The 18,926-nt window shown below is 29.2% G+C and overlaps 1 protein-coding gene across 1 annotated transcript; it reads right to left on the reverse strand.

Annotated features, from left to right (window-relative positions):
- Nucleotides 1-1,040: 1,040 nt before the first annotated feature.
- Nucleotides 1,041-14,222, reverse strand: LOC136979550 (uncharacterized). Its single transcript, XM_067275553.1, has 8 exons — nt 14,208-14,222; nt 13,191-13,395; nt 12,739-12,822; nt 12,018-12,096; nt 5,237-5,303; nt 3,862-3,951; nt 3,283-3,489; nt 1,041-3,215 (listed from the first exon to the last, which is right to left on the reverse strand). The coding sequence occupies exons 4-8, from the start codon at nt 12,066-12,068 to the stop codon at nt 1,180-1,182; spliced, it is 2,451 nt and encodes an 816-aa protein (XP_067131654.1). The 5' UTR covers nt 12,069-12,096; nt 12,739-12,822; nt 13,191-13,395; nt 14,208-14,222; the 3' UTR covers nt 1,041-1,179.
- Nucleotides 14,223-18,926: the final 4,704 nt, after the last annotated feature.

The raw sequence follows: 18,926 nt of genomic DNA on the forward strand, positions 1-18,926 counted from the left end.
TAATTATTATTATAAAAAGCCCAACTGTGGCGCATCTGTTATGAGTTATTAAATAAAAACTCATAACACATGGGGCCGTACATAATTTTAAGTTTATTGCCGGGGAAAGTTATGCAACTCGTTGCTGTGATTATTTTTAAAATGTTAACCTACTTTACACTTTATATTTCTTTTAAACCAATTTTATTTTAGAATCTTCTTTTAGTGCTAGAAGATTTATAGTAACATTGGTTCTGTCGATTAATAAAAAATCCTTAAGATAGAGCTGCCATTAATTAATAGTAAGGGAACTTGGGAGAAGTGGATGTTTTGAAATAACATGCACCGTCAATTATTGTCGGAAACGACTAACAAAGCACAAAATTCGTTAATTTTATTATTACATGTTAGTAATGAGAATCGAACTCATATATTTAGAAGTGAATTGATGACGCCACAAAGTGAAGTTTCAACAATTTCGTGGGTAGGAAGAATGGAAACTCACGCACTTTTGGAAGATCAGAAATCAGAGCTGAGTAATAAAGATTCCACACGTAATAGCAATATTGTGTAGTATTCACTCCACAACACTACTTTTGCATGAACACTTCTTTTGAGAAATAAACCGGGGGTCGTATTTTGAGGTAGAAGTTCAACTTGATGCTTTTCTGTATACGTAAAATAAACTAAAACGGCTTTGTTAACCATTACACGTATAAATTCAGTTATACAGTAATTTGTACCACGCTATACTTTTATGATCTTACGAGCAATTCAAAACTATTTTCACTTATACGTTTTTCTCATATATACAATATTTTCCCAGTTCCTTTGAAAAACGTATAAACGAAGTTCAACTGTATATTTGCAATAATTTGTATAAAAAATCAATATTAAAATATTTTAATTTGTTACATTTGGTATGATTATACAGGCAAAGCAACTAAAGAATAAAATTATTTAATTTTTTTCTTTATTATATTAACAAAATTTATTTGTTAATATAATAAAGTTATTATATTAACAACTTTATTTGTTTACAAATATTTGTTTTTTCACTTTTATTTTTACCCTATCGATCACAATTTACTAAATGTTTATGAATAACGAACATTTTATTATTTATTTTCTAACAAACAAATATTTGAATTAAAGTTTAATCATTTTTGCATATGAACGAACCGTTAAAACAATGAAAATTTATAAAATAGAAACGATTTCATCTCCAATCAGTTGCAATTTGTAATGCTTAGGAGGGCTTATTTCCCAGTTGAAATAAGAATTCAACAAATTTTTCCACGAAGGATATTTATTAAATATTCCAATTTGATCTTCAGAAATAAATAATATCATTTGTTGTACTATTTCCAAGTCAAAAGTTTCTGGAAATTGAATTCTTAATCTTCCCATGTCTATTTTAAAAGGAGGTTTGTTATCTTCTCTTAAACCGAAATAAACTAAGCTGAGAATTTCTTCTTCTCTGTAGATTCCTTCAGAAAGAAAGTTTCTGGATATTTTGTTAAAGGAATCAAAACTCTCAAACATGTCAATAACTAATTCTGCTGAAGTATTAACAGCTGAAATTGAAGCTTCGAATAAACTTCTTAAGTCTAAGAATAAATTCTTATATTCATCGATGTAATAGGGACATACGGACGATCGAAAAAACACATGCGTAATAGACTCACTTGAATTAATTATTTTTAACATATCGTTTTCTATATAATGCCACTTCTTTATATTTGGTGGAACAATTATTGTTAGAAGTGTAGGCTTGCCATATCTCAAAATATCTTTTAGAGTTGCTATAGAATCCCAAATGATATTGAAACTATAATTATTTCTTAATAAACAGAAAGCTTTGAAACGTTCTTCTGTAATCTTCTTTCTACATAAATGAAATATTTCCATTTCTCCAGGAAATTGTATTACTTTTTTTATTTCGCTTATCATCATAAAATCTCTCTCTAATCTATCAAAGTCCCAATACGTTTTCATTCCGTATATGAAATTATTTCGTTGGCGTAAAATTAGATATTTCTTAATAACAGTATTTCCGTATATAAAACCAGAATTCCCTCTTTTCTTGTATTCTAAGTAAAATATGTGAAAAACACTCAAAAATTCCAGTAAGTAATGGTGAAAAGGAGACATTGCAATGTCATCCGATTGTATCGTAAGAGGAATAATATTTAATTTAGAAACGATTTCATATTCTTCTTCATTTTGAAATTCTTTCATTATATCTTCTATTGGTATAAAATTTCTACTATTATTTAAATTTCTAAAAGCTAATTCTCCTAAACGAGTCAAAATGACTTCACCTTTCAAAAATGTGCCTCTCTTTAAAATTGAGCTATATCCATATTGTGTCCAAAATTTTTGAATTAAAGTATTAAACATTTGAATATATAACGTGGTTATCGTGATATCTATATCACTGTGCAAATATAAGTAATGATAACAAAATATATTCATCATTAATGGACATTTCATTAATTGAGGAAGGAACATAATATGATCCAAATCTGCTTTCAATTTCTCTTTCCTTTTCAAATCGTCCGTTAATGTAGAATCTATATACTTTTTCTGGTTTTCTTTCGACAAACCAACCAAAGAAAAATGCCAATCAAATCTACCTTTAATATTCGTAGCTGCTTTAATAGTACTGGTGAGTAAAATTGTTATGTTTGGTGAATTTAAGTATGAGTTCATGAAATCCAAAAGAACTCCTTTCTGTTTCATTTCTTCATAATCATCTAATAAAATTAAAAAATTGAGATGAGATTTTCTGAAACCATCAATTAGTCTTTTGTCTTTATTTCCAAATATCGTTTCGACAATCATTTCAGGTATTGTTCTAGAGTTTAAATCTCGTAATGATATAACTACCACTAAATCATAGCGAGATAAATAATGATAAGAGCAATTAATAGACCACATATACGCTATTTTCCTAATCAATGAAGATTTTCCAAAATAAGGATTACCCGTAATGAGTATAGAATGTTTTGTTTTATGCACACTTTCCACAAAATACAAAGCATCTTCTAACAAAATATTTTCATCTCTTTTCGAATTTTCTAACATTTTATCTTCAATAACTTTAAGTTGAAAAATATATTTCTTAAGAGGAATATCAGAGTTTGGGTTGTGCCATAGATTAAACGGCTGATAAAAATGGCTATTTTGATATTTTTCTTTTAGTGCTTGAACATTTCTCAAAAAATCCTTATCTGAAAGTAATTTAGAATGAAATTTGAAAATGAAAAGTAATTTAAAATGAAGAATATAATTTTTTACCTGTAATTTCTGGAGGGACAGTATATAAATAAATACACCAGGAAAGAAAGATGATAGTTAATGCTAATATTCCGGCAACATAAACTAATTTTGTAGAAAGTACATAAGGTATTATTGAATTATCGATATTCTTATGTTTTCTCTTTTGTTTACTTCTATTCGTATCAATATCGTCATAAACTTCATCATAAAGACCAGAAGGAACCGCTGAATTAAAAATAAAATTATATTATATAACCAAATTTAAAGAAAGAATAAGGCAGAAAAATAGGTATATTTTAATGTTTGTTTATATTACAAATTTACTTATGTTCATTAAAATATTAATCCAAATTATTTATATATAAATTTTTAAAATATATCAATACATATTATATAATTATAACATAAACAAAAACACTGTGGTCTGAAAATATATAAAATATGAGTTTATAAATATTGGATTTCAGAAATAACAGAATTTTAATAAAATTATATTTATCTAAAAATATAATGTAATTTTTCAAAGATATATGAAGCGTTTGAAATTTCGCTACTGTTATTTTAATTTCAAAAATATGTTGAAAATACATGCTTTACCTTTTCTATGTCGAACATTGATGTAATTAGTAACATATCTAGGACCGATTTGACCACCTTCGAACTTTTGTACTTTAACTTTAGGAGGCTCTAATAAGAGAAATATTAAACTTAGAATGAAAAATTGTTTACATCAATATGTTTATTTCCTATTTGTAATATTAAGAAACTGTTAAGTGGATAATACAAAATTATGTATTATTAAAAATATGAATACATCTTAAAAACACGTAAATAAATGTTTGCATGTGTAAGCAACTTTTTAGTTACATGCAAACATTTTCTACGAAATTTTTATGCCACCCGTAAACTTGCTTGTGACAAGGCGGCTGATTGTTGAACCTACGGCAAAATTCGCATTGCGCTTCAACAATAGATTCAAACTTTATAAACTGCAGCACACTAAATGACTTCTCCCGTGGTGTCGCCATTTTCCTATAAATAAGAATCAGCGTGTCTGTGGCATTGAATGAAACTTCTAAACATGCCTTTAAAACTTTGAACTTTCTTCTATCCAGTGGTGTGCAAAATGTGTTTCCATTCCGTACAGTTTGTTTGAAATAAACATCCAAAATCTGCTCCACCTTTCTGAATCATCCTGTGTAAAGATCTTTCGATCGAATTATGATGAACATTATAAATAATAACAAAAAATATTTATCCAAAAGAATTTTATAAAGAAAATAGTTATTTTTTTAAAATATTTGTATCCCAGACCTACAGTTGGGATTAGGAAAATATCAATTTCTTAAAATTATATTATTAATATTTATATATTGAAAAAGTTAGAACACAATTGGTTATTCTATCAAAAGTTATAAAAAACACCAGAAAACCTTAATATTGGGAAATGGGTAATTTTTGAATAAAATTTCGAAAAAAATACATTTATTTTTGGCAAATTAAAAATTTCTACGAATAAAAGAAAAATTTCATAATTTGGAAGCTTTTTCAGATATGATTTCACCCCCTTAATATCTCCCGAACCAATACTTCGATTTCGCTGAAGATTTCTGAAAAAATTCTCCCTAATACAAAAATCTCCCTGCAAAATTTGGGAAATTTCAAGAAAAAGCACAGGATTTATTAAATTTCAAACTTGGGCGATAAAAATCATGCTACACTCGCTAACTTTCATACATACAGAAAACCTCAACGTTTTTAAAAATTTCTCGACGTTTCAAGTTTCTCTAGTCCAAACATATAAAAATCTTTGTGGGTCATTTTTTGATTCATCGCCATACTGTTTTTCTCTATTGTGGAACAGTGGAAAAGTAATATTAGTAATATTAGTATATTATTGAATGTTTTATATTAGAAATGTTTTATTCTATTATATTAATATATTTAAAATTAATGTGTAATAAATGATTACCGTTCTGTTCGGTTGTGTTACGTTGATTCAGTGCCTCTGAATCCATTAGCTCCAACCTTCTATTATCCTACAAAAATATTTCAGCAATTCTGTTAAATTTCCAAAAGATCAGCTTCAGATTTTTTAAAGAAAAATAATTTATATAATAATTGATTTAATGATGCTAATTACATAGAGAACCAGGTTCAAATTTATTGCATATAACTATAACAGTAAACTGCCTTCTATAAAACTTATATTCGGTAGTAATCTTTCTTCTATTCTTCTCCGGTGTTCAAGTGTCCAGGTTATAAATTTTCTTTTTCAGTATTATTGCTTTATATCTTGCAGTTTTATTTTGTAATAGAATTTACAGCATCCGAAATGCATTTGCCGAATAATCAATAAAAATTTTGATGGAAAAGCTTGTCAGTTGTTTCGTTTATCTAGACACTTGAACACAGGAGAAGAATAGAGGAAAGTTGACTACCGAATATAGGTTTTTATAGAAGGCAGTTTACACTTATAGTTAAATGCAATTGAGTTATTAAAATAATTGTAATTCGTTTTAAAGTTTTCATAGTGTAATTATATAAAATTAAGTACATTTAACACTTTACTTTTAATTTTGAAAATCATTATAAGAATTTGCTTGGTTAGATAAATTTAAAAAAACAATTCTTTATTAAATTGTTTTGTTATAAATATTAATTTAAAAATTCTTCAGTTAAACGCTTATTATTATAACATACTATGTAATGGAAAAAGAGAATACAATCTTATTAAGAATGTTAAAATAATTTATATTTTTAATCTATTGTTTATCTGATAACATTCTGTTGTATATATGTTTATTACTTTTACTTTTTGTTAAATGTGCGTGTGTTAAATGATGTCAAAGTTTTTTTTTATTTGTTCTGACGACATATTTTGTAAAAGTTACTCATCAACCAGTCGAAGACAAATTCTCATTCCCGAATAGTATAATATATACTCGAAAGTATTTAAAACAACAGAATCAATGAATGGACCAAGTTTCTTTCAGATCAATGAATGGGCTGTGAAATATCGGTGTTATCCAAACTTGAAATAAGTTGATGATGGAGAAGATTAGATCTTCTCCATCATCTCCATCATAGATGCTTTAATCTCATCAATATTTTTAAAGAATAGATATTACATTTACATTATACAATAAGATATATAAATTTCTATTGTAACTTTTATCTTTAATATGCATAAACATTTAATACACAAAACTAATTTGTGATATTCACAGCAACAAATAGATAGAAGTTTTAAGAGTAATTTTAACATGCAAAATTAAAGTCTATGCCAGAAATTTCGTATTATGTACCTTTTTTGTTTTTTAAACGTATGCATTTTCGCAAATTACTCCTATTTAATTGTGTCCATTAGAAAAGTGCTAAATTATTATAGGGAATTTTCAAGTAATTATTTAGTTCTAAAAATGAAGACAGTCAGTTTCGTGATGAAACTTATTAAATACGCTTTAAAATTTTTATGAAAAATTCGAAGTACTTCTATTCAAGATCAAGCATCATTTTACAGTTTTATCTATATTGTTGGGTCAGCAATCCGGATATAACAAATTTCCATTCTTTATCTGAAATTGCGACAACAGACCATAATCTTGTCATTGGACCCAGAAAGCTGGCCATTTCGAAAAAATTGATCTTTTACATAGTTTAATAAATATTATATAAACGTTCAGTCGTCCCTTCTAAAGTAATTCAGTTTCCTTCTTCGTTTTGAGCTTCAGATGAAGAAATAATTTGTCAAGAGTCAAAATAAAAAAGGAAGCTCTATAGGTCAGAAATTTCCAACTCTTACACAAGAAAAATTGAACGAGGATATATTGTATCTGTATCGAGCCGTTGTTGCCCTATCTCGTAAGGGTTCATTTTTCTTGTACCAATAGCATGTGCTTTGATAATTAATAAATCTACCATGAACCGCTGTCTTGATTATCGTTACGTCAAAGGAATTTGATCTCATTACATAAGGTTTGCTAAACAAATTTAGAAAATCGCAATAGTGATAATACAGATATCCCTTGATTAATTTAATGCAATTGATTCCTCAATGCTACCGCACATATCAAAATCGCGCTAATCAAATAGTGGTGGTACTGTATTGTATCTCGGTACTCGACCGAATAATCATCAGCCGCTAGAACAAATTTTCGATTAATAACAAATATTTTAATTGATGCTATCGGAATCCTTTTGTAATTTATATTATAGTATACTGGCACAATGAAGTGACTTTCATTCTTGGCTAGTGTAGAATGAACTAGCCAAGTGTTGAATGAAAATCACTTCATTGTGCCAGTATACTATGAAATATTTTAATTTTAATTTTTTCATCCGTAAAAAAAAGTATCCTACGATAAAAATGAGTAATTAATTTAAAAATAAAATAAAACCTTAGAACTATCTATCTATCTTCGTCAGACAAAATTATACTCGATCCAGTTATTTTTTCACCTAATGCATACGAAACAATCATCATGTCGGTGATACACTAAGATTTGTTGGAAGTTCACGACTTGTTATTCGTAGATTTTTAACAATTTCTTCTTGAAATTTCTCTTCGTCAACGAACATTTTGAATTCTTTAGTTCAAAATTTCCCGAACGAAACGTTCAAAACCACATTTGACAAGTCTGACTTTTAGGAGCATCTTCCCCATACACACTACGAGTATTGTTTTTACTGTTTGTATAGCTTTATATTTTTTACGAAACTTAAAAATTATACAATATGCCTGATATGCATTTTACCTTCATACATTTCGACTTCATTTTACACAAACAAAATGTGAAGTTTTAAAATAAGATTCTAAACAAATAACACAATCTCACAATAGCAGTAATGTGTAAAATTTTATAACTATCGTAAACAAACTACATATCAGTGAAGATCCTTAATATCCGTCACGATCTTTACGATGAATCGTCTCGAGTTAGGTTTTGCGACTCGAGAATGTCCGTAAGATGGTTCGAGGAAAGCTACACCTCCACACTCAACAAGTAAATATATACAGTTTATTTACACAACAAATATTTACAAGATGTACAATGTTCAACAACATTACATACGCTATGTAACAAAGATGTGGTATCGCTAGTCGGCTTGTCTGTTGGGGACTGTTAGTCTCCGGGGAACTCAAGTCGCTTTTCCGGAGATGGCTCAACCGCGTGGCCGTCCGTCTCTGCACTAACCTTTTTCCGGAGGACTTTCCAAGAGGAGAACGCTCTCTCTATACACCTCGAAGGCTTACCTAGTGTCAGAGACCACCACGTATCCGGTCTCTCGCCCTTTCTCCTCGTTTCTCCGCCACCCTTCCAATTTAAGGGAACCTGCTGCGACCACCTGCGACCAATCAGTTCCTTCCCTTTTTTTGAGAGCTTCCAAAGACGTCCGCCCTATTTCCCGCCAACGTAGCTTACATTCGCGTCCGTCCTTTGTTTACATTTTTTTTCCCAAGCCGGCCGACACGTAGCACACACATTGACCCCTAAACGAAACCGCTACTCCTTTGATCTTTCCGGCCGTTTATGGCCCCAACGCCAGGTGGGTCCAATTATCTCTGTCGCGTGGCTTTTCGACTTAGGACGCTAAAAGCGACCTTTACAATATCTATATCAGAATATTTCGAGAATATAGAAGTGTATACAGATGGATCCAAGACGGATGAAGGAGTCGGGGCAGCCTTCGTGGTGTTCAAACACGGGAAAGAGCTGACCAACCGACAATATAAGCTTGACGGAAGATGCAGTGTATTTCAGGCCGAGCTGTTGGCTCTTAAAATGGCAGTCAAGTATTATAGCGATAAGATGAGTGACGAGGATGTAACCATGTGTTCAGATAGCAGGAGTGCTATAGATGCATTAAAGCAATTTAAAGACAGCAACCATCTTGCGATGGAAATCAAGAATATTATTAAAAGCTGTGGAGGACGTGGAACCATCAAATTCAGGTGGGTCAGAGCCCACGTTGGCCTGATAGGCAACGAAAGGGCGGATGAGCTTGCTAAGGCAGCAATTAACAAGAATAACACAGACTACACAGTGTTACCAGCCACTTATATAAAAAGGCAAATAGCAGAGGGAATGAGGAATAGGTGGCAGCTTAGGTGGACAGAGTCCACCAAAGGCAGGCATACTCATAACATCCTGCCGAACATCAAGGAAAGGCTGGAAGACCTATGGTGGATGCCCACAGGCTTCACCCTTACTCAAGTGCTCTCTGGGCACGCTATCTGTAACTCCTACCTTCATAGGATTAATAGGAGCCCTACTGACGAGTGCGATTGCGGGGAAGATCAGCAAACCGTTCTACACCTTATCTTTAATTGCCACAAATTCGCCGCTCTGCGGCAGGAGCTGGAATGTGTCTTTTATCATGAAAAGCCAAGTCATACCTTTGACCTCTACAACGTTACTCGGACTAAATCTACTTACCCGGAATTCTCAAGGCTTATTAACGCCATTTTTAAATGGACCTAAGTCACTGGGATAGGCCTCCCATGTGGCTCTGGTGGTGTGAGGCCACCTCTCGGTGTTTGTTCAACTGGAAACGCACCAATGTAAACATTGTATATACCTTTGTTTTGTTTACTTGTCTTATTTGTTGTATGGCATAAAGATTAATGCTAATAAAGGATGGGAAGCCCTCTGCAGTGCTAATGCGGAACAGAGGGGTATTCTGATCCCCGTAAGGGGAAATGATGATTTTCCTAATTAAAAAAAAAAAAAAATTAATCTATATCAGAAATCACCTTTGGCATGAAAATAGCAAATTCACCAATACTTTATTTACCGAAAAAACATACCTATGTTTAGTAAAGACGGCTGTTAAAGCCGCTTTAATTAAAACTTTTGCCGCGTGTATAATGGAATTGCCGCAATTAATCAAATCTTGCGTTAAGAGAGGGATATCTGTAATTATTACTACTACAATTTTAATTCTTCCTGATGTATTAAGAGAAATTGCACTTTCAATACCAATAAAGATCCTGAGTAAGTTATCCATCCGAACGTATACACATATTAAGAAGAAAACGAACTATTTGCTACGTTTAAAAGTATTAATACAATGAATTAGGGCATATTCATTACACATTTTGTGTCCAGCGCATATGCAACTGGACACAAGAAGTGTAATGGAGAATTTCGAATTGTGCAGTGGGAAACCCATATTTGTATAGTAATTAATTTGTCCGATTCTGGATTGTACAAGTATTTCTTCCTTCTGGTTAATTTAAAGTTAAAATAGTTACCTAAGTTTCAATGTGTACTGTAAAATCTATCCAAAACGGACCCAACTAAACGAAAAAAAGTTATTCGTAATTCGAAACCTTTTCAAAACGGAAATTTACGAAACTGGAAAAATATTCGGTGCCGTGAGATTTTAGTTTACACAGGTTTTACTATATATTTTATTCAGTCCACAAAAAAAAAGGTATGGAGGAATGTTTGTAGGATTTATCATTTGTGATGTATTTTTTATGCATCAATATCATCATTTAAATTATCAATATAATTCACAAGGAGAATTGATTTATTGTGACATCGTTGTAATGCCGGGCTCCAATTTTTAATCATGTTTTTAATGTATTTAATTTAAAATGCAGGGTGTCCATAAAGTCCGTATGCAATTTTAAAAAATTATAACTTTATTTGTATCTGTGATAGAAAAAATCAGTGAAAATAGTTAGAAAGCGTATTGTATCTAGTTTTAAGTAAAATTAGGATTGGAAGAGGTGGACCAATTTCTTGGCCTCCAAGTTTGCTTGACTTGACTCCATTAGATTTTTATGGGAACATGTGAAAAACCGCGTTGTATGCAACCAAACCCCGATTGTTAGAAGACAAAGCTAAAATAATCAATGTGTTTTCAGGCATTACTGTAAATCAATTGGCAAATTTTCTTAAGGAACTATAAAATCGTATTACCCTTTGTATTACTAATGATGGTGGACATGTGGATATTAAATAAATACAATAAAACAATAAAAAATACAGGTTTTCTTATTTCCAATACATTTTACATAATTTCTCTATAACAAATACTAATAAAGTTACATATTTTTTAATTTGCACACGGACTTTATGGACACCCTGTATATGCTCTCTACCTCAAATTAGTAGTGTCTTGTCCCTGAAAATCATACTTTCCCTGTTACAATAGAATCGTGCCGGTTATCTATCTAACTCCTTTCAGAGGAAAATTTTTGAATTGAAATAATGTGATTTCCGGTTTGCATCGAAAGTTCGTATACAGTTAATCGGGGCCTCCTGTTTCTAAGCTTTCCATATCTGGTCTAGACTCATTTATCTAACTCCATTAGGTAAAAATGCCTTAGAATAAGGCCTGCAATGAATGCAACAAAAATGACAGCAAGGCATAATTTTACAAGCGTTACGAGTTTCTTGGTAACAAGAAGAAATCATATTATACAAAAGAACTTATCAATTAGCTATTTTCATGTAACAATTTTATAACATGAAAGTTGAGCAATTAAGATTCCTTGCAGAATATATTCTAATAAAAAAATAATAATTAACAATAAAATTTAAAAATTATATGGTCAAAAATAAACTATAACATTTCAGAAATATATTTGAAATATTTTATCGTATTTTATCGCATATGTCAATTATATTACCAGTATGTAAAAAAAAAAAAAAATAAGGAATTATAAATGTTCTTATTAATTTTTACTTTCAATATAAAGAATAAATATTCAAAATAAATGGTTTTAATATTTGTACCTCACTCTCTTCTGGAGGAGTAGAAATCTGTTCGTATAAATCTCCGCTCATTTTTCTTTCTTCATAAACTTTCTTTCTTCTATTAAAAATATTTTATTTTGAAATAACGACGTTTAAGCATAAATAAGACAATTTATGTAAATTATTACAAATATATTTTTATAATTCATATATTATTAATTTCATAACAATATACAGTTATTGTAAAATTACAGAAATTGAATAAAGTTCTTAATACAGTAACCTCTCAGTTATACGACTCTAAAGGGAGCAATGATAAAAGTCGTATTAGTGAGGCTCATCTGCTAATTATTTATGTATTATATATAGGTCTAAATAAAATTACCATGTACAGTACATTTAAATACATAAAAACATTAAAACTTTTTAAATGTTTTTATGTATCTAATTTAATAACATTGATGTTAATTTAATAAATTTTGATGTTTTGATTGTTGGATACATATTATATCAATAATTTTACAGATACTAGTATTATGAATTTTTTAAAAGTTTATATTTCAAAAAATGTAATGATGTGTATCATTATTAGCTTATTTCATGATATTTTTATTATATATATAAAAATTATATATTATCATGAAATAAATTAATGAATAAATTATTCAAACTAACAAAACAGTTAAATGTAACTGTCTTGATTTAACTCTCATTTAACTACATTTAAGTTTAAAAATCCTATAAATATAACCAGATCTACCTTAATTAATCTGGAAACAATAATGAAGTAACATTAGCAAATTATATTATTCACTTGGAATCGATAAAAATAATCAACTTTGAACTGGAAAAAATAAAAATATTCATTTTATACTTTCAAATTGTTCAGATATCGGTCAATTGATAATATTTAACAGTTTTTATTTGTTGATAAAAGTAGCTATAAATGTATGTGTAGAATATAACTAGAATATATAAAATATATTATTTTAAATATGTATTTATATTAAAAAATTCCTATAAAATATCGAAATTTAATTTAATCCGTAAAAATTAATCTTATAATTTAATTTCTCGTCAGTTTTAAAATTTTACCACGTGGTTAAAAGTTTCCTAAACACTGATCTAAGAATTGATTCTATATGAATTTATTTCGTTAAAAAATGCATGACATTTAGCATTAATTTAATAAAATTATGTACATAAACTTACCTCTTAATGGTTGTTGTTAAATTCACGTGTTTAGTTTATTCAATTATATGATGTCACTCGCAGTTACATAAATACTTTCGTTTTACGAGACGACAGACTAATCACATGTACTCCATGGTATGATGTAATACAAGTTAGATAAAAGTGACTTAAAAATTATCTTTCAACGTCACTTTGTAATTGAATTAAACTATTGGTTAAAAAGCTAGGAATAAATTAAACTATTTATATTAATCAGACTACACGGTTGATTTAATTATGTATTGTCAGTATTTAGTAGTTATTAAAAACAGTGTAGGTATTTAATTTACATCTATATTTAATATTATATCATTCTTGTTTTAATATAAATCTTGATAGTAATTTAAAATTATGAAAAGATAATTATTGGAATAATATTTATTAAAAAACAATTTTTACAAAATTTTCATCAATCCGTGACAGCTGATTTTATTTTAGATAAGTGAAATGATTACAGTAGAGAAGACATGAATAGGGGAGACAACATATACATTTAATATAAATGTATTGTTCTCCCATTCCTGATACTTTTTATTTCTTTCTACAAATTTTATCTGTTTTTTAAGTATTAATTTAATTTTTTTAAGTTGAACTAATTAAAACTTAATGAATTATATAGGGCATTAAAAGTCATATTATTAGGTTATTGTTATGCTTAACTCTTTTTATATAACAATTTAAAATGTATCGTTGTAATAGAAAATATATCTTTTATTTAAATATTGCAAAGTTCCTACAATGACAAGTAAGATATAACATAAATGAAAGAAAATTGATCACCTGCCTCTAAGTAGGAATAAAGAATATCTGCGAATAATAAAAAAATTGTTAGGATCTTATGTGTGAAAATGAATGTCCATTGAAAACTTTTTATAACGTTAATTATCTAATGTTAGTTATGTACTGGATCGGATATTATTAATTGTTAAATAAATATTTGAAATGGTTAGTTTTAAATTGCTATAACATTAATAGTAATTCAATAGAGCTACTTACTTTAACTTCCTTTAGTATCGTACTCATTGTTGATCATTCCAAAATACAGTTTTCACGATTTGTCTGATATATCGACTTTATTTAAACAATTTTATTTGATATTTTAATTAATAACATTCTTACTGAAGATTTTTAGTTTCATTAATTAAATTAAAAAGTTACTGCACGAAGCTTAATCGCAGATTACATTTTGAAAGTAAGTCTACTAAAGCTCTCAAATTATCTGTTATCCTCCTTTCAGGAAGTTATGCAATAGCATATTTCTTACATTAAGACCTATAGCACCATCTGCTGATAAAAATATTAAACAAAATGACTTGTTAATCCAAACTTTGCTTCATTCGAATCGGTTTTGTTCTTTATGGAGCTAAATATTTCAGTCTAAAATAAAAAGAAACAGCAAATTAATTCTTAAATTATGCCTAATTTGTAAAATTTGTATTTGTACTACACATATTAAGATAAATAAATGTTATGTAGAAAATTTGGAATATTATTTTAAGAATATATATCTGTTTTCTTTTACATTTAACTCTACTAATCAGAATGTTTTATTAATTTGAATAATCCCGTACAGTAATTAATTTTTATTGATTATTGTTAGCATGAAGGCCTACAGTAAATCTACGTATGATCAAAAATAATAATGTACTTTATTATTATTTATAAAAATACATTCTCAAAATTGCATATAATAATTTTTAAATATGCCTAAAGTATTATTAATTACAAAAAATATTTTATTATACTATACTTATGATATTAATTTCAAGAAGTTCAATACTCGAATGTAGTGATATTTTTATAACTAGATTTAAATTTCAGTTAAATATAAATATTAATTAATAAAACAAATAATTTTTTATCTGTATTAAAAACAAGAAAATTTCTACACAACTACACCTTAAGTTGCTGAGAAAAAATTTATTTAAACGTAACTAACGTTTTCGACCTCTTCGATAGGCCATCCTCAGGTTAATTGCGAAAAAATAACGGTGTTCTCAAAATAGAATATATAAGGAGGATGGCCTATCGAATAGGTCGAAAACGTTAGTTACGTTTAAATAAATTTTTTCTCAGCAACTTAAGGTGTAGTTGTGTAGTCTATTATTTTGATAGGTCTAAGATAATTTCTTACCATTTAACCACAAACGAATTATAGAAAATTCTTTGTATGATTAAGATTATCTTAGAAACTATCAAATAATCGTAAGGATTTCTCGTTATCATTACATTTACTGTATCGACTATCCGAAATTTTTGTATTCGGATAGTCGATACAGTAAATGTCGACGGGGTTAGGGCACTAACCTACCACTCTGGGGGACTCGAGATCGAATTCAGTGGAGCAACTATATAGAAATTTTTCGTGGGCGATCTGTTCTCCATATATCTGTCCCTTACCACTCGGTTGCCTCCATTACTGGCTTGGCCGAACCGACGACGGGAAAAAAAAGGTAAGGAGAAAAACCTTCTTGGTATTCTCAGGTTACCTTGTGGACAGTAAGAGCAATGACCACTAAAAATGAGAAAAAAGCAACGATCATCAAATACTTGCGATACTGAATATGTTCACAGAAAGCTGTCATCGTTTTCTAAGAAAATAAAATAATCAGAAATCGTATTATAAAATAAAAAAGTAAAAACTATATTTAACATAATCAATTAGGAGTATGCGTAAAATCTTAAATTATTGAAACGTAAAATAAGTTATATATTCGATAATAACTCAGTTTTTATCTGGATATATTAAAAAATATAATAGCAATACTCAAATGATGATTTGAGTATTACTATAATACTAATACTTTGTAAATTTAAATTAAAATTTCTTTATGATCATTATCAAAATCGAAGAATTCGAACTTCTGAACTGTCGATTTTTAGAGTTATTTCTTCTTTTTAAATTCCTACTATTAGTTCACACTCTCCCTATATATATATTTATATATCTTGTTCAAATTTTCAATCGTTAATAAAATACTTTTTATTTATCCACTCAAGTTCAAATACATTTTTTTAAACTTGTAGTGGATGACACTTGATGTTAATACAGTTTTTTCAAATATTAATTCATTAATTAAATTTAATTAATTAATTTTAGTTTTATATGGGAGAAAAAATTTCTCTTATATAAGATATTTAGCAGAGTGTGAACTTATATTTAGAGAGTGTGAACTAAAATAAAATTTTTCTTTGTTGACCTAAGTAGGAATTGACTTTAAATTTTTTTTTTTTTTTATATTACTTGTTGTAAATTATTTCGGAATTAAAATGTAAAATACATTGCAGTCATAAAAATTGATTTAAGAAAATAAAAACTGTTTACTTACAAAATATTTTTCTTTTATTTTCACATTTGTCACATACCATATATATTTTTAAAATGGAATAATAATAATAATAATAAAATCCAGCAAAGAATCGCTTAACTTTTCTGTGGCGCAATGTGTTATCATATTTTTTTAAAATATTTTTATATTTTTAACTATTAGAAAATGGCAAAAAGCTTAATTTTGAGGGTAGGAAGGGGTTTTATAAAAAAATTGTAAATGCTAATAACGAATAAATCATCACATGACCCCCGTTATCTTCTTACCCCCTCAACCTTTAACCACCAAAATTTAATAGCATCAATCCCTCCTTAACACAATACTACCTGAAAAATTTCAGAAATTTTCGACAAAAAGCACAAGAGTTATTAAGCTTCAAAATAGGGCGAAGAAAATCGTGCCTCCCACACACATTAACATCGGTGTCATACATACGGAAAAACCACCGAATTTTTTGCATTTCTCAACGTTTATAATTTATAGGTCCCGAGTCCAAAAATGTAAAAATCTGGGGGGGTCACGTTTTGACCGACTGCTATACTCTTTCCCTGTGTTATATATAACAGCCGAGAAAATAATGATAATTACAAGGATAAATAGGAAACGTTATTTATCATTTAAGTAATTGAAATATAATAAAATTATATTTAAATATAAGTACGCATTTAATACTTACAATTTACACAAAGTCAGCATAATTTTTATTATGTTTTTACCTTTTTCCTACGTAAGCAATGAAATACTATGTTAATTTGCTTCCCTAAGTATAGTAAGACTGTGTTTATCCATCTCCCTTTCTATGCTTATCACAATAAGGAAATAAATTAGATATAGACTTAACAAATTTTGTAATATCAATTTAGCATAATAAGGGTTCTATACCCTATTATGCTAAATACAGACACATCAATACAGGAAATTTTAATAATAAGGTAAAAAATAAAAGCAAAACAGATTAAACTAGATAATTAAGATTTATTACCGAGTATAATTGCTTAACCTCTTAGCAATTTTTAGAACATGCGCCATCTTTTATTTAAATGTTACAAGGAGCCAATAGTATTATAGCTAGAACTTAAACTTGGATTATAAATGTCAAATCTTACTTAAACTTATACACTAATTGATAAAGGATAATGTGATTTTTCATTTCTTGTTATCTTCATTAAACTTTACAAAAATTTTATATAAATTAATTAAACTTTAGATATTTGCAACAATGACAATCAAATGGCAATGACGGAGCCGCCAGAATTCTGTTGAAAGTAAAGAAAATGGCCCGAGAAGCAGCAAAAGACACAGGGAGCTTATAATTAAAGGAAGTAAGTGTTACTAGAGTAGTTTCGTTTAATTTTCTTTAACTTTATTTCGTTGTAAAATTCATCGGACTTTTCCTTCCCGCTTTTGCATGAACAAGGGAAAACAAGGTGAGTACGCCTGTAGGCACGTGACTTTTGTTCGCTTGGTTTTCCCTTTCCTCCTGCTTTTTTCTCTCTCTTGCATATCTGGAGTATTTTTAAACGCAGTCTTGGTGCTCGCAAAATAGGAAGATACAAACATGCAAATAAGAATTCAGCTTCTTACTACATTGTGTAACTAACATGTAAGAGGCGATTGAATTTTAGTTCTTCTGGCATGGCTTCAAGAATTTCGTTTTAGTTTTATTATTTCGGGAATTTTTTTGAACCATTTAGCTTTCTAGTGAGTCAAAACCCTGTCTCAGTCTAGTTATCCCTAATAACTACTTGGCCATCTCCTATTGTGGAATAGACCTTGCCTCAAGAATGTGCTTCTTGTATTTAATATCAAACGGAAAAAACCAGCAACGAGTTGCGTAACTTTCCTGGCTGCTATGAGATTTTATTATAAAAATAACCTTAACTAAATTGTGTGTGGCGTCATCTGTTATGAGATTTTATTATAAAATAGTTTTAATATTATTAATTATTATAAAATGGCGAAAAGCTTAATTTTCAGTGCAGATGCGTTTTATAAAAGACTGTAAACGTTAATAATCAATAAAATCTTTATTAAGTCTAGTCCCTCTCGAGATATGACACGTGCTCTCCACTATCTCCCAACCCTCTTAATCAACGCCGGATAGCCGAGCGGTCAAGGTGGCAGCCTACCGCTCCGAGGGATCCGAGATCGCATCTGAACGGGTCGAAATAGCTCCAGGAATTTTTCGGGGGATGATCTGTCCGGATATGTCGGCTTCCGTTCCTCACCACCCGACCGCCGCGTTGTGAGTCTGGCCGAATCCATAATCGGCTTGCAAAAAGAGGCCATTTTAGTGCCCACAGGACGAGAAGAGTTGAAAAAACCCTCTTAATCATCCCAGTTCTCTGTAATCATCAAAAATTAATAGCATCAATGACCCTTAAAC

Source organism: Centruroides vittatus, unplaced genomic scaffold (assembly GCF_030686945.1).
Source record: "Centruroides vittatus isolate TY-2023 unplaced genomic scaffold, ASM3068694v2 contig_628, whole genome shotgun sequence".
Lineage (NCBI taxonomy): Eukaryota > Metazoa > Arthropoda > Arachnida > Scorpiones > Buthidae > Centruroides > Centruroides vittatus.